At 39.7% G+C, this 15,281-nt stretch overlaps 1 protein-coding gene across 1 annotated transcript in view; it reads right to left on the minus strand.

Annotated features, from left to right (window-relative positions):
• Window positions 1-15,281, minus strand: part of TTC39C (tetratricopeptide repeat domain 39C) — a 107,539-nt gene that overhangs the window by 34,970 nt on the left and 57,288 nt on the right. The window contains exons 5-6 of the mRNA XM_030336061.1: window positions 11,250-11,604; window positions 9,365-9,533 (exon numbers count right to left, since the gene is read on the minus strand). Of these exons, the coding sequence (XP_030191921.1) occupies window positions 9,365-9,533; window positions 11,250-11,604 (524 nt within the window). The remainder of the gene's footprint in view (window positions 1-9,364; window positions 9,534-11,249; window positions 11,605-15,281) is intronic.

A 15,281-nucleotide genomic window follows, 5' to 3' on the forward strand; every position in this document is an offset into this window, starting at 1 on the left:
AGATGCCCCAGGAAATTGCTTTTTACTCAGGAGTCATTCTGTTGCATCAATAATTTACATCCAAAGAAAAAGAGACTGTATATATTCATAGGAAAATATCCTCCATAACTTTCTTGAAACATCTTTGAGATATAACTCAAATATCAAAAGGTTTGCCCACTTGAAGTATACAATTCTATGATTTTAGTACATTCACTGAGCTGCACAAACATTAGCAGAATCTAAGTTTAGAATATTTTCATCACCCCAACAAGAAACCCTGTACCCGCTAAGAGTTATTCCACTCTCCCTCGTTCATCCCCACCCCCAAGTAAGCAATAATCTGTCTCTCTCAAAATAAATAAAATATTCTCCTTATGTATCTGCCCATATTATAATGTATAATGTAATCATAAGGAATCCTTATCACATATATCTTCTAATACTTTTCATTTGAAAATTATTACATTTTATTGTGAAAATTTGAACAAACATGTATACATTTTTGTTATGACAGACTTCATTTCTTCACATATTTATCTTCTGTCCCAACTGGGACACATAGATAATCCTGTTTTCTTCTAGATTGTACACTGATGTTCTAAGAACTATTGCATTCTCATCCCTATTTGCATGTGTGAGATATAGATATCGTTTAATTCTGATAACTAAATTAATTCTGATAGATTTGCCTGTTCTGGAGATTGCATAGAAATGGAATCCTACAATATATGCTCTTTGGTGATTGACTCTCTTCACTTAACATACTTTCTAGGTTCACCCACACTGTAGCACGTATCAGTACTTCATTCCTTTTTGTTGTTGAATATAATTATTCCATTGTATGGATGCACATTTTGTTCATCAACTGATGGACAACTGAGTGGTTTCCACTCTTTGCTCTATAAATAACAATATGGACATATGTTTTCATTTCTCTTGGGTATACTGCCAGGAAAGGGACTTCTGGGTCATATGGTAAATCTGTGTTTAACATTTTGAGGAAGTGCCAAACTTTTCCAAAGTGGCCGCACTATTTTACATCCCCATCAACAATGAATTAGGTTTCTGGTTTCTCCATATGTTGGCCAGCACTTGTGATTGGCTGTCTTTATTACAGGTAGCCCGGTAGGTGTGAAATAGCATCTCACTTGGTTTTAATTTGCATGTCTTCATAATTACTTATGATGTTGTGCATCTTTTTCATGTGCTTATTGGTCATTTGCAGATTTTCTTGGGAGAAAGGTCTCTTCAGATCCTATGCCTATTTTAAAATGTGGCTTGTCTCTTAATTGAGTTGTTAGAGTTCTTTACATATCCTGGATATAAGTCCCTTGTCCTATCTAGAAGTTGCAAATATTTTCTCCCATTCTGCAGCTTTTTTTCTTAAGGAGGCTCCATGTCCAGCATGGAGTCCAACACAGGGGGCTTGAACTCACAACCCTGAGACTGAGATTTGAGATCAAAAGTTGGATGCACCCTAACCCTAACCCTGGTTGGCTTAGTCAGTTAAGTGCCCCCCCACCTTTTTTGTTTTGTTTTGTTTTGTTTTGAGAGACAGAGAGTGCAAGCAGGAGAGAGAGGGAGAGGGAGAGGTAGAGAGAAAAAATCTTAAGTAGGCTCCGTGTTCAGCACAAAGCCCAATATGGGGCTCAGTCCCACGACCCCGGGATTATGACCTGAGCTGAAATCAAGAGTGATTTAGCCACCCAGGCACCCCTGTTTACTTTGACAATACTCTTTGCAGCACAAAAGGCTTTAATTTTGATGTAGTTCAATTTAGCTGTTTTCCTTTTGTTGTTGTGCTTTTGATGTCCTGTCTAACCCAAGAGTTTTATGGTTTTAGCTCTTACATTTAGGTCTACGATCCATTTGCATTCATTCTTCCATACAGTATACAGTAGGAGTCCAACTTCATTTACTTGCGTGTGGATATTCAATTGTCGTCACTCCATTTGCTGAAAAGACTATTCTTTGCCTACTGATTTACCCTTGTCAAAAGTCAATTGATACATAAATGTACAGATTTCTTGACTTTCATTGATCTCTACAGGTCTATTCTTATGCCAGTACCACTCACTTGATTACTTTGTAGATTTTGAGATTAGGAAGTATGTTATCTTCCAATTTTGTTTTCCTTTTCAAGACTGCCTCTGGGTTCCTTAAGTTTAGTATCACTTTGTCGATTTCTACAAAAAAGCAGGCTGTGATTTTTGAGGGATTATACCGAAATCTGGTAGCTCAATTAAGGCAGTACTGCCACCTTAACACTATTGTCTTCTGATACATGAACATGAGAAGTCTTATCAGCAATATTTTACGATCTTTAAACTGCATCATTATGGAAATAAAAAGAAAACTATGCAATGGAACATGCTGCTGATACCATGCACAAAATAATGAATGATCATACTCTGGCCCACTATTTGAGTATAATCTCTCATCTAGCAGGAGCTACGGAACCATTCATACTCTGATTCTAATAATGACACCACTGGAGCTATAATCCAAAGAAATAACTCAAAAAAAAAAAAAAAAAAAAAGGAAAAATATGCTAGTTACTGCAGCACTATCAGAGTGAGATACTGGTAAATAGAGAAACAACAATAATCAAATATCCCAGCAGTTTCCCAACGAAAGGAAATGTCAAATTATTAACAAAATGGAAATCTAAATATTCTGCATGCCAATTACTTATAAAAACATGTTAAAATATGGAAGATTTGTAAACAAAACTGCATCAAGTCTCATGTGTGTACTAGAGATCACAAAATAACTGGAAGCAAAACAGCTTAAAATGTAAGTATCACTGGGTTATTTTTACGGAGTTGCCTAACATCTTTTTTTTTTAACCTTTATTTATTTTTAGAGACAGAACAGGAGTGGGGTAGGAGCAGAGAATCCAAAGCAGGCTCCAGGCTCCAAGCTGTCAGCACAGAGCCTGATGCAGGGCTCCAACCCATGGACCAGGAGATCATGACTTGAGCCTTACCCGACTGAGACACCCAAGTGCCCTAACATCTTAAACTATTATGTATATGTTTTAAAAGGAGAGGTCTTCCTTGTCACCTTTAGCACACAAGAGGACATGAGTGACAACCCACTTATTATCTGTGATTCAGCATTAATACTGCTGAGTAGCCGAATCGATTTAGCAATTCTGTTATCAAGGACACCTAACAACAGACTGTGCACTGAACTCCTACCCCTAGGACCAGGGCTAATGCAGGCAAGGGAAAGCTCATCCTCTTATGCACACTTAGTGAGCTTAGGGATAAAAATCATTAACCTTCTACTTGCTTGTCAGTCCAACAGCCTGTAATGATGGAGCTGAAAGAAGAGTAAATGTATTTAACCTATTAGCAATTTGGGTTACTACCCTCTTATTTCAAAGTGCACAGAGTTATTAAACCACATGATACATGTTTATCTCACTGGAAAGTGGAGACAAATATATCCCCCCTCTCTCCCACACCAGCTTGAACCAATCTCTCATTTTGTGTTCTTCTAAGAATAAATGGCAACCCTATTTTTTGGTGCCTGAAATGATAAAGAGAACCTTGTAGGATGGTGAAGAGAAGACTACAATGAACAGAACTTCAGGGAATTATTTCTCTTCCTGCATTGCCTTTTTCCTGATGCTATAAATAACAACATTACATCATGCCAGCAAGGCATGCTGTTCAAATACAAGAGGCAGGCTTGCTCTTTGACAGATGCAAAGAACACTGCTACCAAACAGCTCCACTAATGTCAACATGCCCGAGAGAAGAGAGCTCAGGCAAAGACCCTCTGTGGTGTTTGCCACTTCCACCTGGCCTCTGCTCTCCGTGACCCCTGCAGGCCTCCCGTCTCTTTTCTCTAGCTGATAAATTCACCACCAAAAGGGACTGACCTCCACTTTTCTGTCCCTGTCCCAATCATGAACTGGTGGGCTAAAAAGCAACACAGCCCTCCCACTTATTCCGGGGAGCACCAGTGAAAAATGTCCTTTCATCTTAATAAAAATACAGACAGAAGCACTACAATTTTTAAAAGGTACCTCAGACAACTGAAGTCACCTAAAATAATGAACAGAAAGCAAGTCCCCAGACAGAACACACGCTGGTGTAGATGTGTCCAAGCCTTTCACCCAGAACTTTACAGCTAGTAGAAAATAAGGATAAGAAAACCCTGACTGCCTGAGAAGGAGATGGGACGGGGGGTGACATGAACATGGTGAAGCGAAGGTCAACCGTCAAAGCAAGTCCCTACAGACACCGTTCAGGGTAAAGAAACCACATCCTATCATTCTCAGAAGGGAGAGGAGAGGCGGGAGGGGAAGTACAAAACAGGGGAGCAGACTGTAGTGAGGGGGCGGCGTTTGCCAGAACAAACAAGGCAGCTTCAAGTCAGAGAAAGAGGAGATGATCAGGGGACATTCGCACACATATGAAAGGTAAAGTTCATTGTAACTTTTTCAGTGTGGTCTCCAGGCCTTGCACAAACTTCCTTCCCTTTGTCCTCGTGAAGCAGTACTGTAATGGCTAATCGTCTGAGTGGCACCTACAGTCAAGTGGCGCCCAGGTTGAGCCTGAGGAGCACAGCGGCTCATGCCTGTTGATCTGGGTACCCCCTGCCATAAGCAGAGACTTAATTTCTTTTTTTTCCCCATGGCTACAATATTTTTTTTTTAATTTAAATCCAAGTTGGTTAACATACAGCATAATAATGATTTCAGGAATAGAATTTAGTGATTCATCACTTACACAGAACACCCAGTGCTCATCCCAACAAGTGCCTTCCTTAATGCCCATCACCTGTTTAGCCCATCTCACCCACCCAACACCCTTGCCTCAACCCTCAGTTTGTTCTCTTTATTTAAGAGTCTTTTATGGTTTTCAGGGACTTCATTTCTTTTTTTAAAAAATTTAATGTTCTTATTTATTTTTGAGAGAGAGAGGAAGAGAATGAGCCAGGAGGGGCAGAGAAGATTATGAAGCAGGCTCCAGGCTCTGAACTGTCAGCACAGAGCCTGACACGGGGCCCAAATCCACAAACCGCGACATCACGACCTGAGCTGAAGTCGGACGCTTAACCAACTGAGCCACCCAGGTGCCCCACAGAGACATCACTTCAATCCAGTTGCATTTTACCTCATTTATTCAATTCATTTTTTAGAGCTGTACTTCTCCAACCAGCACATCAGAATTTAAATATCTGATTCTGCACCTTCCTTAGGAGGATAACCTCTTACTCTAATCGTGAAGACATTTTGCATCTTCTTTTTCAGAACTGGTTTCAGAAATAGGCTTACGTGCCACACAAGAGAAGCAGGCAGTCTTTGATAACCAGCTTTTTCTTAACAAAGACAAGACATCAGTCTCATTGATCAATGGACTCATCTATTCAAAAAGTAGGAGTATCAGCTTAGAAAACAGTTTCAAAATAAGAGTTCTCAAAATGCGTGCATAATAACAACCTCATTAGAATGTTTATTAACTTTCATTAGTTTAGGTATTACAACTTAGTTTGATCACTAAACAGTCACATGATATAAAGTGTGTAATGAAAGTGTATGCATGTAAAACCAAATACATGTATATATTACATACTAAGTAGATGGTTAAAACTGAAGGGGAGGAAATCTATTATTTACGGGGAAAAAAAGAGGACCAGAGAGAAATAAAAATAAGTGATTAAAATGTAGGCTTGTCCCTGATAACTTTTTAAACAACCAAAAAAAAAAAAAAATACTCATTAATCACTTGTATGCTTAATAGACTTATCAGTACCATACCTGGTTTACCTGGGTAAAAACTCATGGGAGTACAAAAATTCAAAACTATATAAATTCACATTTTAAAATTGAGATTCCTATACAACATCTGGGACCATTTCCCTAATAGCTGCTTGCAGTATGGAGAATCGGGGAAATATAGGTAAATATATAGATATTGTATAGGACCTGTGGCCCCTCTAGCTACATGCCACCCACTTTGCCAATCATGGGTTGGCTTTTACCAACACCAAAACATTTTTTTTTTCTCCTAAAAAGAAAAAAAAGTAAGAAATTTGATAACCCTACTTCCCAGGCTTAAGCCTCAGTAAGAATAAAACCCATCACACGCTAGTTATATATCGTTTATCCCATGCTAAGTACCACAGGAACCCAGTTATGCCTCCCAGCAACATGACAAGTCACACGGGAGAGGTCAACAGGAACTGGACAGGTAATGAGAACACAAGAGGGTGGAAAGGTAGGAGGTGGGAGTATACAGACATACAGTGGGGAGAAGCCAAGGCAGTAAAGAGACAAAATTCTCTCTGCAGAGACTCATGCTTTAGCAGCAGTACCTTTAGCACAGGGTATGCTCCATCCTGGGGTGCAAATGCACCTCACATAACCACCTCACTTGACCACCTGCTAGGTCAAGTTGGGCCCTAACAACAGGAAATAACAAAACCACCATGGCAAGGGTTATCAAGTGACAGGATGGGGTGGCTTTGTCAAAAAAACATCCTCCCAGACGGATTCCAAATTGTCCCAGAGGATGTAAAAAGTTGTTCATGAAATTAAACAGAAAGTGGGCAAGGGCACAGGATTCGAAAAGAATGCGTACAGAAAATAAACTAACCAGCACATACTGAGCTAGTCACCCTGTAGGACAGCAAGCTGACACAAAAGCAGCTGTTCCAATTATGTAGACTGACTCACTGAAGAAACTGAGTGTCATATGCTGCATCTGCGAGGTTAAAGCTCGCACACCATGTTCTCTGAGTGTTTGTTGACAAAAAGATCTCAGGGGTCCTATCTCTAACCTAAATGCTTACTAAAAATTAAAAAAAAAAACAAACCAAAAAACAAGAAAAAAACCAACATGTTCTTTGCAAGCACATTTGTCAGCGGGGCCCCGTGTTTCCATAAACCAGTTTGAGGCCTTAGAGGCCTTACAAAAGCCTCTGCAGGAGCTGTAACAGCCCCTCTGGGCAGTCCCACATCTGCAAACAAAGGAGTCCGTGCCCCCAACCCTACCCCAACCAGCTTCCTCACGGTCACTTGGGAAGGTAAATGAAATGCTTGTGTCTGGGCACTGGGAGAATACCATTAATAGTCCAAGTTACCTCAGAATCCCCCAAATCCCCCAAATCCTTCCTTCTGGGCCCTTGGAAAGGGCCAAACAGAAAAACCGGCACATCCCCTTGGCCCTGACGCTACAGCCTCACTAATCAGAGGCAGAAACATCTTTTAGTCTTTTTTCTGAAAACCAAGGATCAGTCTGGTAAGCAAGCTGCCTCACGGTGAAGTAGTCCTAATATCCACCACCCACACCAGATGACAATTCTCCACCCCACCCTCGCCCCCGAAAGAGCCTGAATGCCTGCTAAGAACCATAATGCCAACTGTGTACCTCCCCATACTGTATTCAGAACGGTCCTCTGACGACGCTATGGCCTCCTCATTGCTAGAATCATCCCAACAGTAGTGAATAACCACTTGCTTTTAACATCCACTCAGTCCCTAATAGGAATGAATTGTGGCACAAACTAAAACCATGCCAAATTAAGTATTGGGGGGGGGGAGTTACCAGTTTAGCTCAAAGTTAGGCATTTTTGTTTGAAATAAAAAATTGACTAAAATCGCAAGCTTAAGATACAAACCCTTGTTTTACATTTCTATTTGACACCTTTAAGACCCAATTTAGAGCATTCATTTAACGTGGGGAGTAAAGAGAGAATTCTAATAAATGCCCAATGCTAAGGTGCCTTATGCTGTGTTGCACATAATTATAAATTCAGGCTCTCGTCCCAGGCAGCAAATCTGTTCAACACTGAACCTAGTATCAACATGTTCAGTTATTCAAAATGAGTAATGCCTGCCCTTTAAGAATTGGACATTTAAGGAAGCACTGACCTTGTAACGCAACTCTCATTTCAGAAATGGTCACTGCGGTGAGAAGGCTTCGTCGATTTAAAATTTCCTTATATAGGTTATTTCCTCTTGCACAAACCCAAGGGAGCACAGAAACTTTAATAAACTGAACATCCTTCCCTACATGTAAGACCATAACGCTGAGCTTAAAAGAACGCTAACCAAAAGAGCAGACTGCATAAGAAACTGATCACAACTATGTTGCTAAGACAGCAAGAAAAAGGAGAAACATAACTGAACGTTTATGAGCCTGAATGCAAAGAAAAACAGTTGCAAGATAATGAGAAAAAAACAATTCAGACACAGGTTTAAATAATTCAGATCCTGCTGTGCTTTCTGTATGTACTAGGTTCCAATTATAAATTATCAGTACTATCTCTAAAATACAACTTCCATATGTAAAGATGAGGAGTCCTCAGATTTAAGGAGGCACCTCACAAGGGAAAGGAAACAATATACACTCAGTTGCCAACAAAAAATATCAGTAAACAAATCATCCCTGCGCTCACAAAAGCCTTCTTCGTGAGCAAAAATCTTCAAAAGCACTCACAGCGGGTTTGCAGGAGGCTGACGACTAGAATTAACTGGGTTGCTGCCGGGCACCCGGTTAACTGGAAGATGGAGGTTGTTAGAATCTCGCAATATTCTCTATTAGCTGTTGGTGATTTTTTTCTTATACTTTTCTTTTTCTTCAAATCTTCATGTCCGCAAGCAAGCAGATTGGGGAGGGGGGAAGGGGGAGAGGTGCAGAGGCACCTGGGTGGCTCAGTTGGTTAAGCATCTGACTCTTGGTTTTGGCTCAGGTTATGATCTCATGGTTAGTGAGTTTAAGCCCCACAGCAGGCTCCGTGCTGACAGCTAGGGATTCTCTCTCTGCCCCACTCCCCACTCATGCGCTAGCTCGCTCTCTCTCTCTCAAAAATAAATAAATAAACTTAAAAAAAGAGGTGACTTTGTGTCTATGTCATAGGGTTACTCAGGATTAAATAGGTATCCTGTATAAAGCACCTGGCACAGGGCTTGGCCAAATGAAGCCCATGAAAAAGTAATAAAAGCTACTACCGTTTCAAAGCTGATGGTGTCCTTGACATTTCAGGCAATAACGTGTATAAATCAATTGTTAACCAAGATGAAAATTTAGAAACAGATTATTAGTAACTCCAGAAAAGGAAAAAAAAATAATCGTATATTGTGTTCTTCAACTGAGACATTTGCTAATGTTCCTATGCCTCTGGCTTAGAGTACACCAATCTCCTCACCCCTGCCTCTCCCACCTCCTGAAACAGAAGGTTACTGACTAACATCCTGGGTTCCTGGAAGAGGCTTTTGTAGCAACGATGCAACTGAAAAGCACAAGAACAAAACGTTCCTTCGCCCAATGGCATTTGCCTCCTTTAGATACTAGCACGGAGTGAGAATTACAGATTTGATCCACAGAAGGCTTTATTTAAAAATATGAGGAAGGCACAGTACCTCTAATCGTTGTATACGTCCCTTGAAAAACATGAAGAGGGAAGAATTTGGATAAGCAGCTTCTTTTTTGAGAAGAATTTCCTTCGCTTCATCCAGGCCTGCTTTGTTATCACTGCCATCCAAGGCAAAAAATGGGCGGACCACAGTATGATACCAGAGCAGAGCTAATCTAAAGGAAGAGGGAGAGAAAGATTGAGCAAGGCTTTTCTTACAGAGCTTCTACTTTGTCAAAACTCAGTATGTGCTCTTCTAATACACACTCCTTCCAAAAGTCTTTGAATAAGTAAATCAGAGTATTTTCCCCCATTTTAATCTTACCAATATTTGGAAAACTAACTTTGGCGCAGCTTATACATCAGCATATGCCCATCGGGTGAGAGGAGAATAATAGGATAAAAGCATTTAGCTCTGCTGAGGCTTCCAGATGGCTCTCTGAAGGTATGGACTGAGATAAAGCTCTGATTTCTACACTTCACTCATCAGCACACAAATTAGAAAGACGAACTGGTTACCATGAATTTACTGTCCCCTCATAATAAAGGTAATACTTTTTTGCAAAAGAAAAATGTAGTTTTCTCCTGTGTTCACAAAGTTAGAGTGTAAGCCTCAGAATCCAAATTTAAATATGGGAACCACAGACATAAATTTTACTAAAATGTATTAAAGTAAGTGAGAGAACCAGAAAAAGGGCTCTTTCTCTGGCCTTTGAGAAGGCTCAATTTGAAGAATAATCATTTAAAATTCCCTTATTTCATACTCCTCCTTTCAAGAAAAATAACACGTTAAATAAACTAGGTAAATAAAACAGATTCGTTAGGATCTTTAGTGAACAGACAAAAATGTTTCACTAACACATCAAATATTTTTATGTAAATGTGTGCTTCTAGCATGTTTATAAAATCAGTTCTCTTCTGGAGATCAGACGAATTTACATTACTAATTCATTTCTTTCCAGAAAATATTAAGATACAGACAAATTATCACAAGTTACAAAACTATTACATCAAATCAATAAAATACCACAGTTTATGTAATTTAATGACTTTGGGGAGGAACAAATATATTTTTGAAATGAAAATTTAATGATATTTTTAATAGCTACCAATTGATTAAGACTGAATATCCAAATTCCTCAATATCGATAATAGAAACAGAGCTCTGTCTCTGTGATATTAACATTTTTTGAAAAATGTCAAAGGGCATCTAGTGTCTGGTAAAATTACTCAAATTGCAAATGGTGAATATTTACCAGACTGAAAAAAAAAAAAAAACACATTGTTTTTTAACTGATGGAGGAATGGGTGAATCCTCGCTCTGGATAGTTTTATCAGCTTCTCTCCACACTCTCCTGTTTCAGTAACTGTCATTTCAGTTTCGACTAACAGGACTCAGATTAACAGGACTCGATTTAGTTGACTAGCACAAAATATCCAAGCCACATGAGAGAGACCACTGGACCAACCAGAATCATCAAAGAAAATGACCCAATATCAAGATTCTCTAGGTAATAATAAAAATTTCAGAATCACAGGAAAGTTATCAAATTCGTATTCCTTAAAAATTCAAAAATCAGGGTCATGAATCTCAATGACTCTGGTCAAGGTCACAGAAACTGCTTATAAAATCATCTGCGGTTGAAAAATGTGGTTGCTTTACCTGTTTAAAATACAGGATTCATGAGAGTCAAGAACAGTGTCCTCTCTCCAGAAAGTCAGCTTATAAACACCACCAAAGACACAGTTCTCGGCATTGCGTTAAAAGGCATAAGGCGTGGCATTGTGTCAACCAACCAATTTACCTGAAGTTTCCTTTAAAGGCTTTGATTGTCGTTTACTTACTTTCAACACTATATTATCTACCAAAGCATTGCAATACAGCTACTCACGTAGCTAAAGGGGCCTTCATGTCCTTACTTTCGCTTGCATACATCAGTGAAGAAAGCCCTTGCAGGCGGTCTCCAGGAAAACCCAGCAGGTTGATGATTTTGAGCAGGTTGGGGGGCACCATGGATATGCAAAGGTGAAAAAGGCCATATCCAAAGCTAACAGCACCTTTCAGTCTGTTTAGAGACTCCTCAGACACCCCTTCAGCCACAATGTGATTATCATTTGCAGCATCAGAAGTCAAGGGCTCTTCAGTTAGCTTCTTCTGATACAGCTCCTGGAGGGCATTGATGTCCAGATAGCATTTATTGTAAATCTTCCAGGCTTTCCTAAGGATCCACCCACCTTTTATATAGGCTATAGAGAAGGGGAGAAAAGCATTAAAAGAAGTAAATAAGCATTCAAAATAATTTTCCTTTATTAATAAAGGAGATTGAAGAAGGACCTGAAATTCAAGCAAAAATTTAAAAAATAAAAATGATCATCTCTCATTGCACCTTGTTCTCTTCACAGGGCTTCAATTCCTTATTTGTCTGATTTCCCTTACTACACTGAATGACCACTTAGCAAGAACCATGTATTTTTTTTGTTCACCGTCCTATCAGGCCCCTCTCTCACACACGAGCTGGGACGTGGTATATTATGCACACTGAATGAAATAAATGCATTAACGCCAGCATGCAAGCGTCACTTGAATCTGACTTTTGTTCTGTATGTTCTGTGAAACATGAATCTCCACGTGTTTCTGAACTACCATGCACTTTGCTGATAAACCTCTCTTATAACGCCTACATTTGTCTACCCTGTGCTTCTTTCTTCCTAAAGAACAAGTTTTAAGTTGAATTCACTGCTAAAAGTACACCAAGCATGGCAACTCGCCAAAACTAAAACAAGCAAACAAAAAGGATTAATTTATACTTACTGGGTGAACAAACGGCCAGTTCATTAACGTGTAAGTCATCAGTGTTCAATGCAGAAATGCAAAGAATCCCCCATTCATCTCTACCTAATGCCTGCTGTGTGGGCCTTAACCACTCACTCCTCACTAGGAGGGCATTATTTGGTCTAGGACTAAGACGCTCCACCCACTGCCCAGCCTAGATCTAGACCAATCCAGTGAAGGAAGGTGGCAAAAAAGAAGCTACTTCATAGAGGAGGTGAAAAGATGTTATTTTTAAAGGCATTTTCATTATTTCTTGTTGGGCCAATTTTTAACATAGTTCTCACAGTCGCTACCCAGTTCCATGCCCAGCTGACCCCTCTCAGACAAGCCCACAGGTCCTGCCTCACCCTCTCCTTCTGTGAACATTTACACCTTCTGATGAGGAAAGGAAGGAGCAGTCGACTTATCGGTGCTTATCTGAGTGTATCATCACCATATTTGGGGGGAAAGGTCTTCTGTAAGGAATTTTCTCCAGAAAAGAGTTTAATCACTCAGCACTGTTACCAATATGGCACCGATAATCTGACCCCAATGCACAAATGGAAGACAACATGAACTGCCCCAGGCTTTCAGGCCCTTTAGAATAGCAGAAAAAGAAGTTTGTCAACATTATTTTTAAATTACAAAAAATACAGAACATAAAAGCTGATTTACAAAGTCTAATCCCTGCATTGAAAGTGATCGAAGAACATATGGTACATACAGAAAAGAGTTACGGGAGCAGGCCTACTGCTATCCTTTGAGAGGCCTGTTTACAAGACTGGCCTTTGGCTAGGGTCTATGAAATTGACTTGGGAGAGTTCCCAGCATCCCTAGAACTGGTAAGAGTGGCTCACTGTGCCTACCCTGCTTATACAAAGAGTATGTTTCATGCTGAACACCTGCTTTCCCCTGGGAGTCTGGAATTTGGCTATGTGCAAGGCAGATTGTATCTATACATGGTCAGCCCCCAACAAAAACTCTGGGTGCTGTGTCTCTAACAAGCTTCCCAGCTGATAACAAAACTCATTGCCCAGAGATTTAAGCATGCAACTCCACTGGGAGAAAATTTTGGTCACTTTAGCCCAATTTTTCCTGGATTCCATCCCATCCATCTTTTCCCTTTGCTCTTTTGCTTTGTATCCTTTGCTGTAACAAATCATAGCCATGAGCATGATCACATACTGAGTCCTGGCAAATCACTGCACCTGATGGTCTTAAGGACCCCCAATTCATGTAATCAAGCTGATATTTAATCAAACTAGTATTTTACTTAAATGTATCAATTTCTGATAAATGATGACCATATCTCCTAAGGGATCACAATTGAAAACACAACCATAGGACAAGTTCCAAGTTCTGGATTTGTTAATGTCTTGTAGACTAAGTCCACTGAAAAGAATATCGTTAAGATAGGATGAACAAGCAAAACAAAAGGTTTTTTTTTAAAAAGAGAATGATTTTTATAACTTTATAAAAGTAATACATGTTTGAAACAACTTTCATTTAGTTCAAATGAACAAAAACATTTACTGAGCAAATATTACATTTCAGGCACAGTTCTAGGACAACCAAAGAGAAAGAAGATACAGATGGCACCTTTAAGAGGAGGCACACTGACTTTTCTGTGAATGGAAGTACTGTAGGAAAACAAAAGGTCTGAGAAAACCCTTAAACTTCTAGGGTAACAGACCCACAAACAATATGACACTCAGTTATGATCCAAAATGCCAAAGGTTGAACAGAAAAATGAAAAAGAAGGAAACATATATTCTTAACACAAAAGCCAATTGGGATAGAATAAATATTGGCTACAGATTTAAAGAATGAAAAAAGAGGGGCACCTGAGGGGCTCAGTCAGTTGAGCATACGGCTTTGGCTCTCAGTTCATGATCTCACGGTTTGTGAGACTGAGCCCTGTATCGGGCTCGCTGCTGTCAGCACAGAGCCTGCTTGGGATCCTCTAGTTCCCTCTCTCTGCCCCTTCTCTGCTTGTGCTCTCTCAAAATATAAACATTTTAAAAAATGAAAAAAAGAAAACTTGCAAAACCCTAAAAATAATAACTAGCTATTAAGTTCCCATTACATGCCTAAGACTGTGCTTGGCAACGGAAGGATACAAAAGAACCATAAGCCATAATCTCAGCTCTCCAACTGTCCATTATAAAACTGAAAAAAAATGAAAAAAAAATAAGTGTGTAACATTAAGACTATCTCTCTACATATATGTTTGTATATACACTCCACTGGGCTATACATAGAAAAATGAAAACAAATAATGTTGAGTTGATGGGTGAATTATTCTTTTTTATTTCCTTTTTGTCACTAAAGTTTTCTATGCAGCAAATATATAAACGAGTTAGTGCGGAATAAGTATTGCGGGATTCCAGTAGAAAACTTTACTGCCTCCTACCTCTGGGCCTAACTGGAAATTTTATGGACCACGTTTCATTCCATTTTATCCTGTATTTCCAGGCTGCTGGAGCTTCATTCAGGAAGCACAGCTTCCATCCAGGGAACGCCAGCATTCCAGGAAACAGCTACAGGAGTGTGAATATGACAGAGCAGGTGGACAGGCTGTTCAGAGGCAGAGTGAAACGGGGGACACAGGGAGGGTGTGCTCAGCTTGGTGGGGTGGGGTCCCCTAACGTCCAGCTGAGGAACGGTCACCTGCACCAGGAGAAGCAGGCAATTTCTAAGATTGGGGTTGAGGGGACTACCAGTGTTAGGAAACACATTGTAGCAATCCAGATCTCAGGTGAAGAATCATAGCAAAGGAGGGGTAGCAATGGAAACAAATGGCAAAACCCATCAATGCCAACTGCACAGACTCAGTTAAAAACTGACCAGGTAATGTTTCCGATTCTGTGTCTCCCTCTCTCTCTGCTCCTCCCCCGTTCATGCTCTGTCTCTCTCTGTCCCAAAAATAAATAAACGTTGAAAAAAAAATTAAAAAAAAAAAAAACTGACCAGGTAAAAACCCTATTTTTATAAAATAATAATGTAATTCCACAGGTCTTTAATCTCTTACCTAAGAGAGGAGTTTAGGTGCCAATGTTTAAAAGCACATGTTAAAATCTGTAGTAACAAGCTTTAAAGCTTCTAATTTGAG

Source organism: Lynx canadensis, chromosome D3 (assembly GCF_007474595.2).
Source record: "Lynx canadensis isolate LIC74 chromosome D3, mLynCan4.pri.v2, whole genome shotgun sequence".
NCBI lineage: Eukaryota > Metazoa > Chordata > Mammalia > Carnivora > Felidae > Lynx > Lynx canadensis.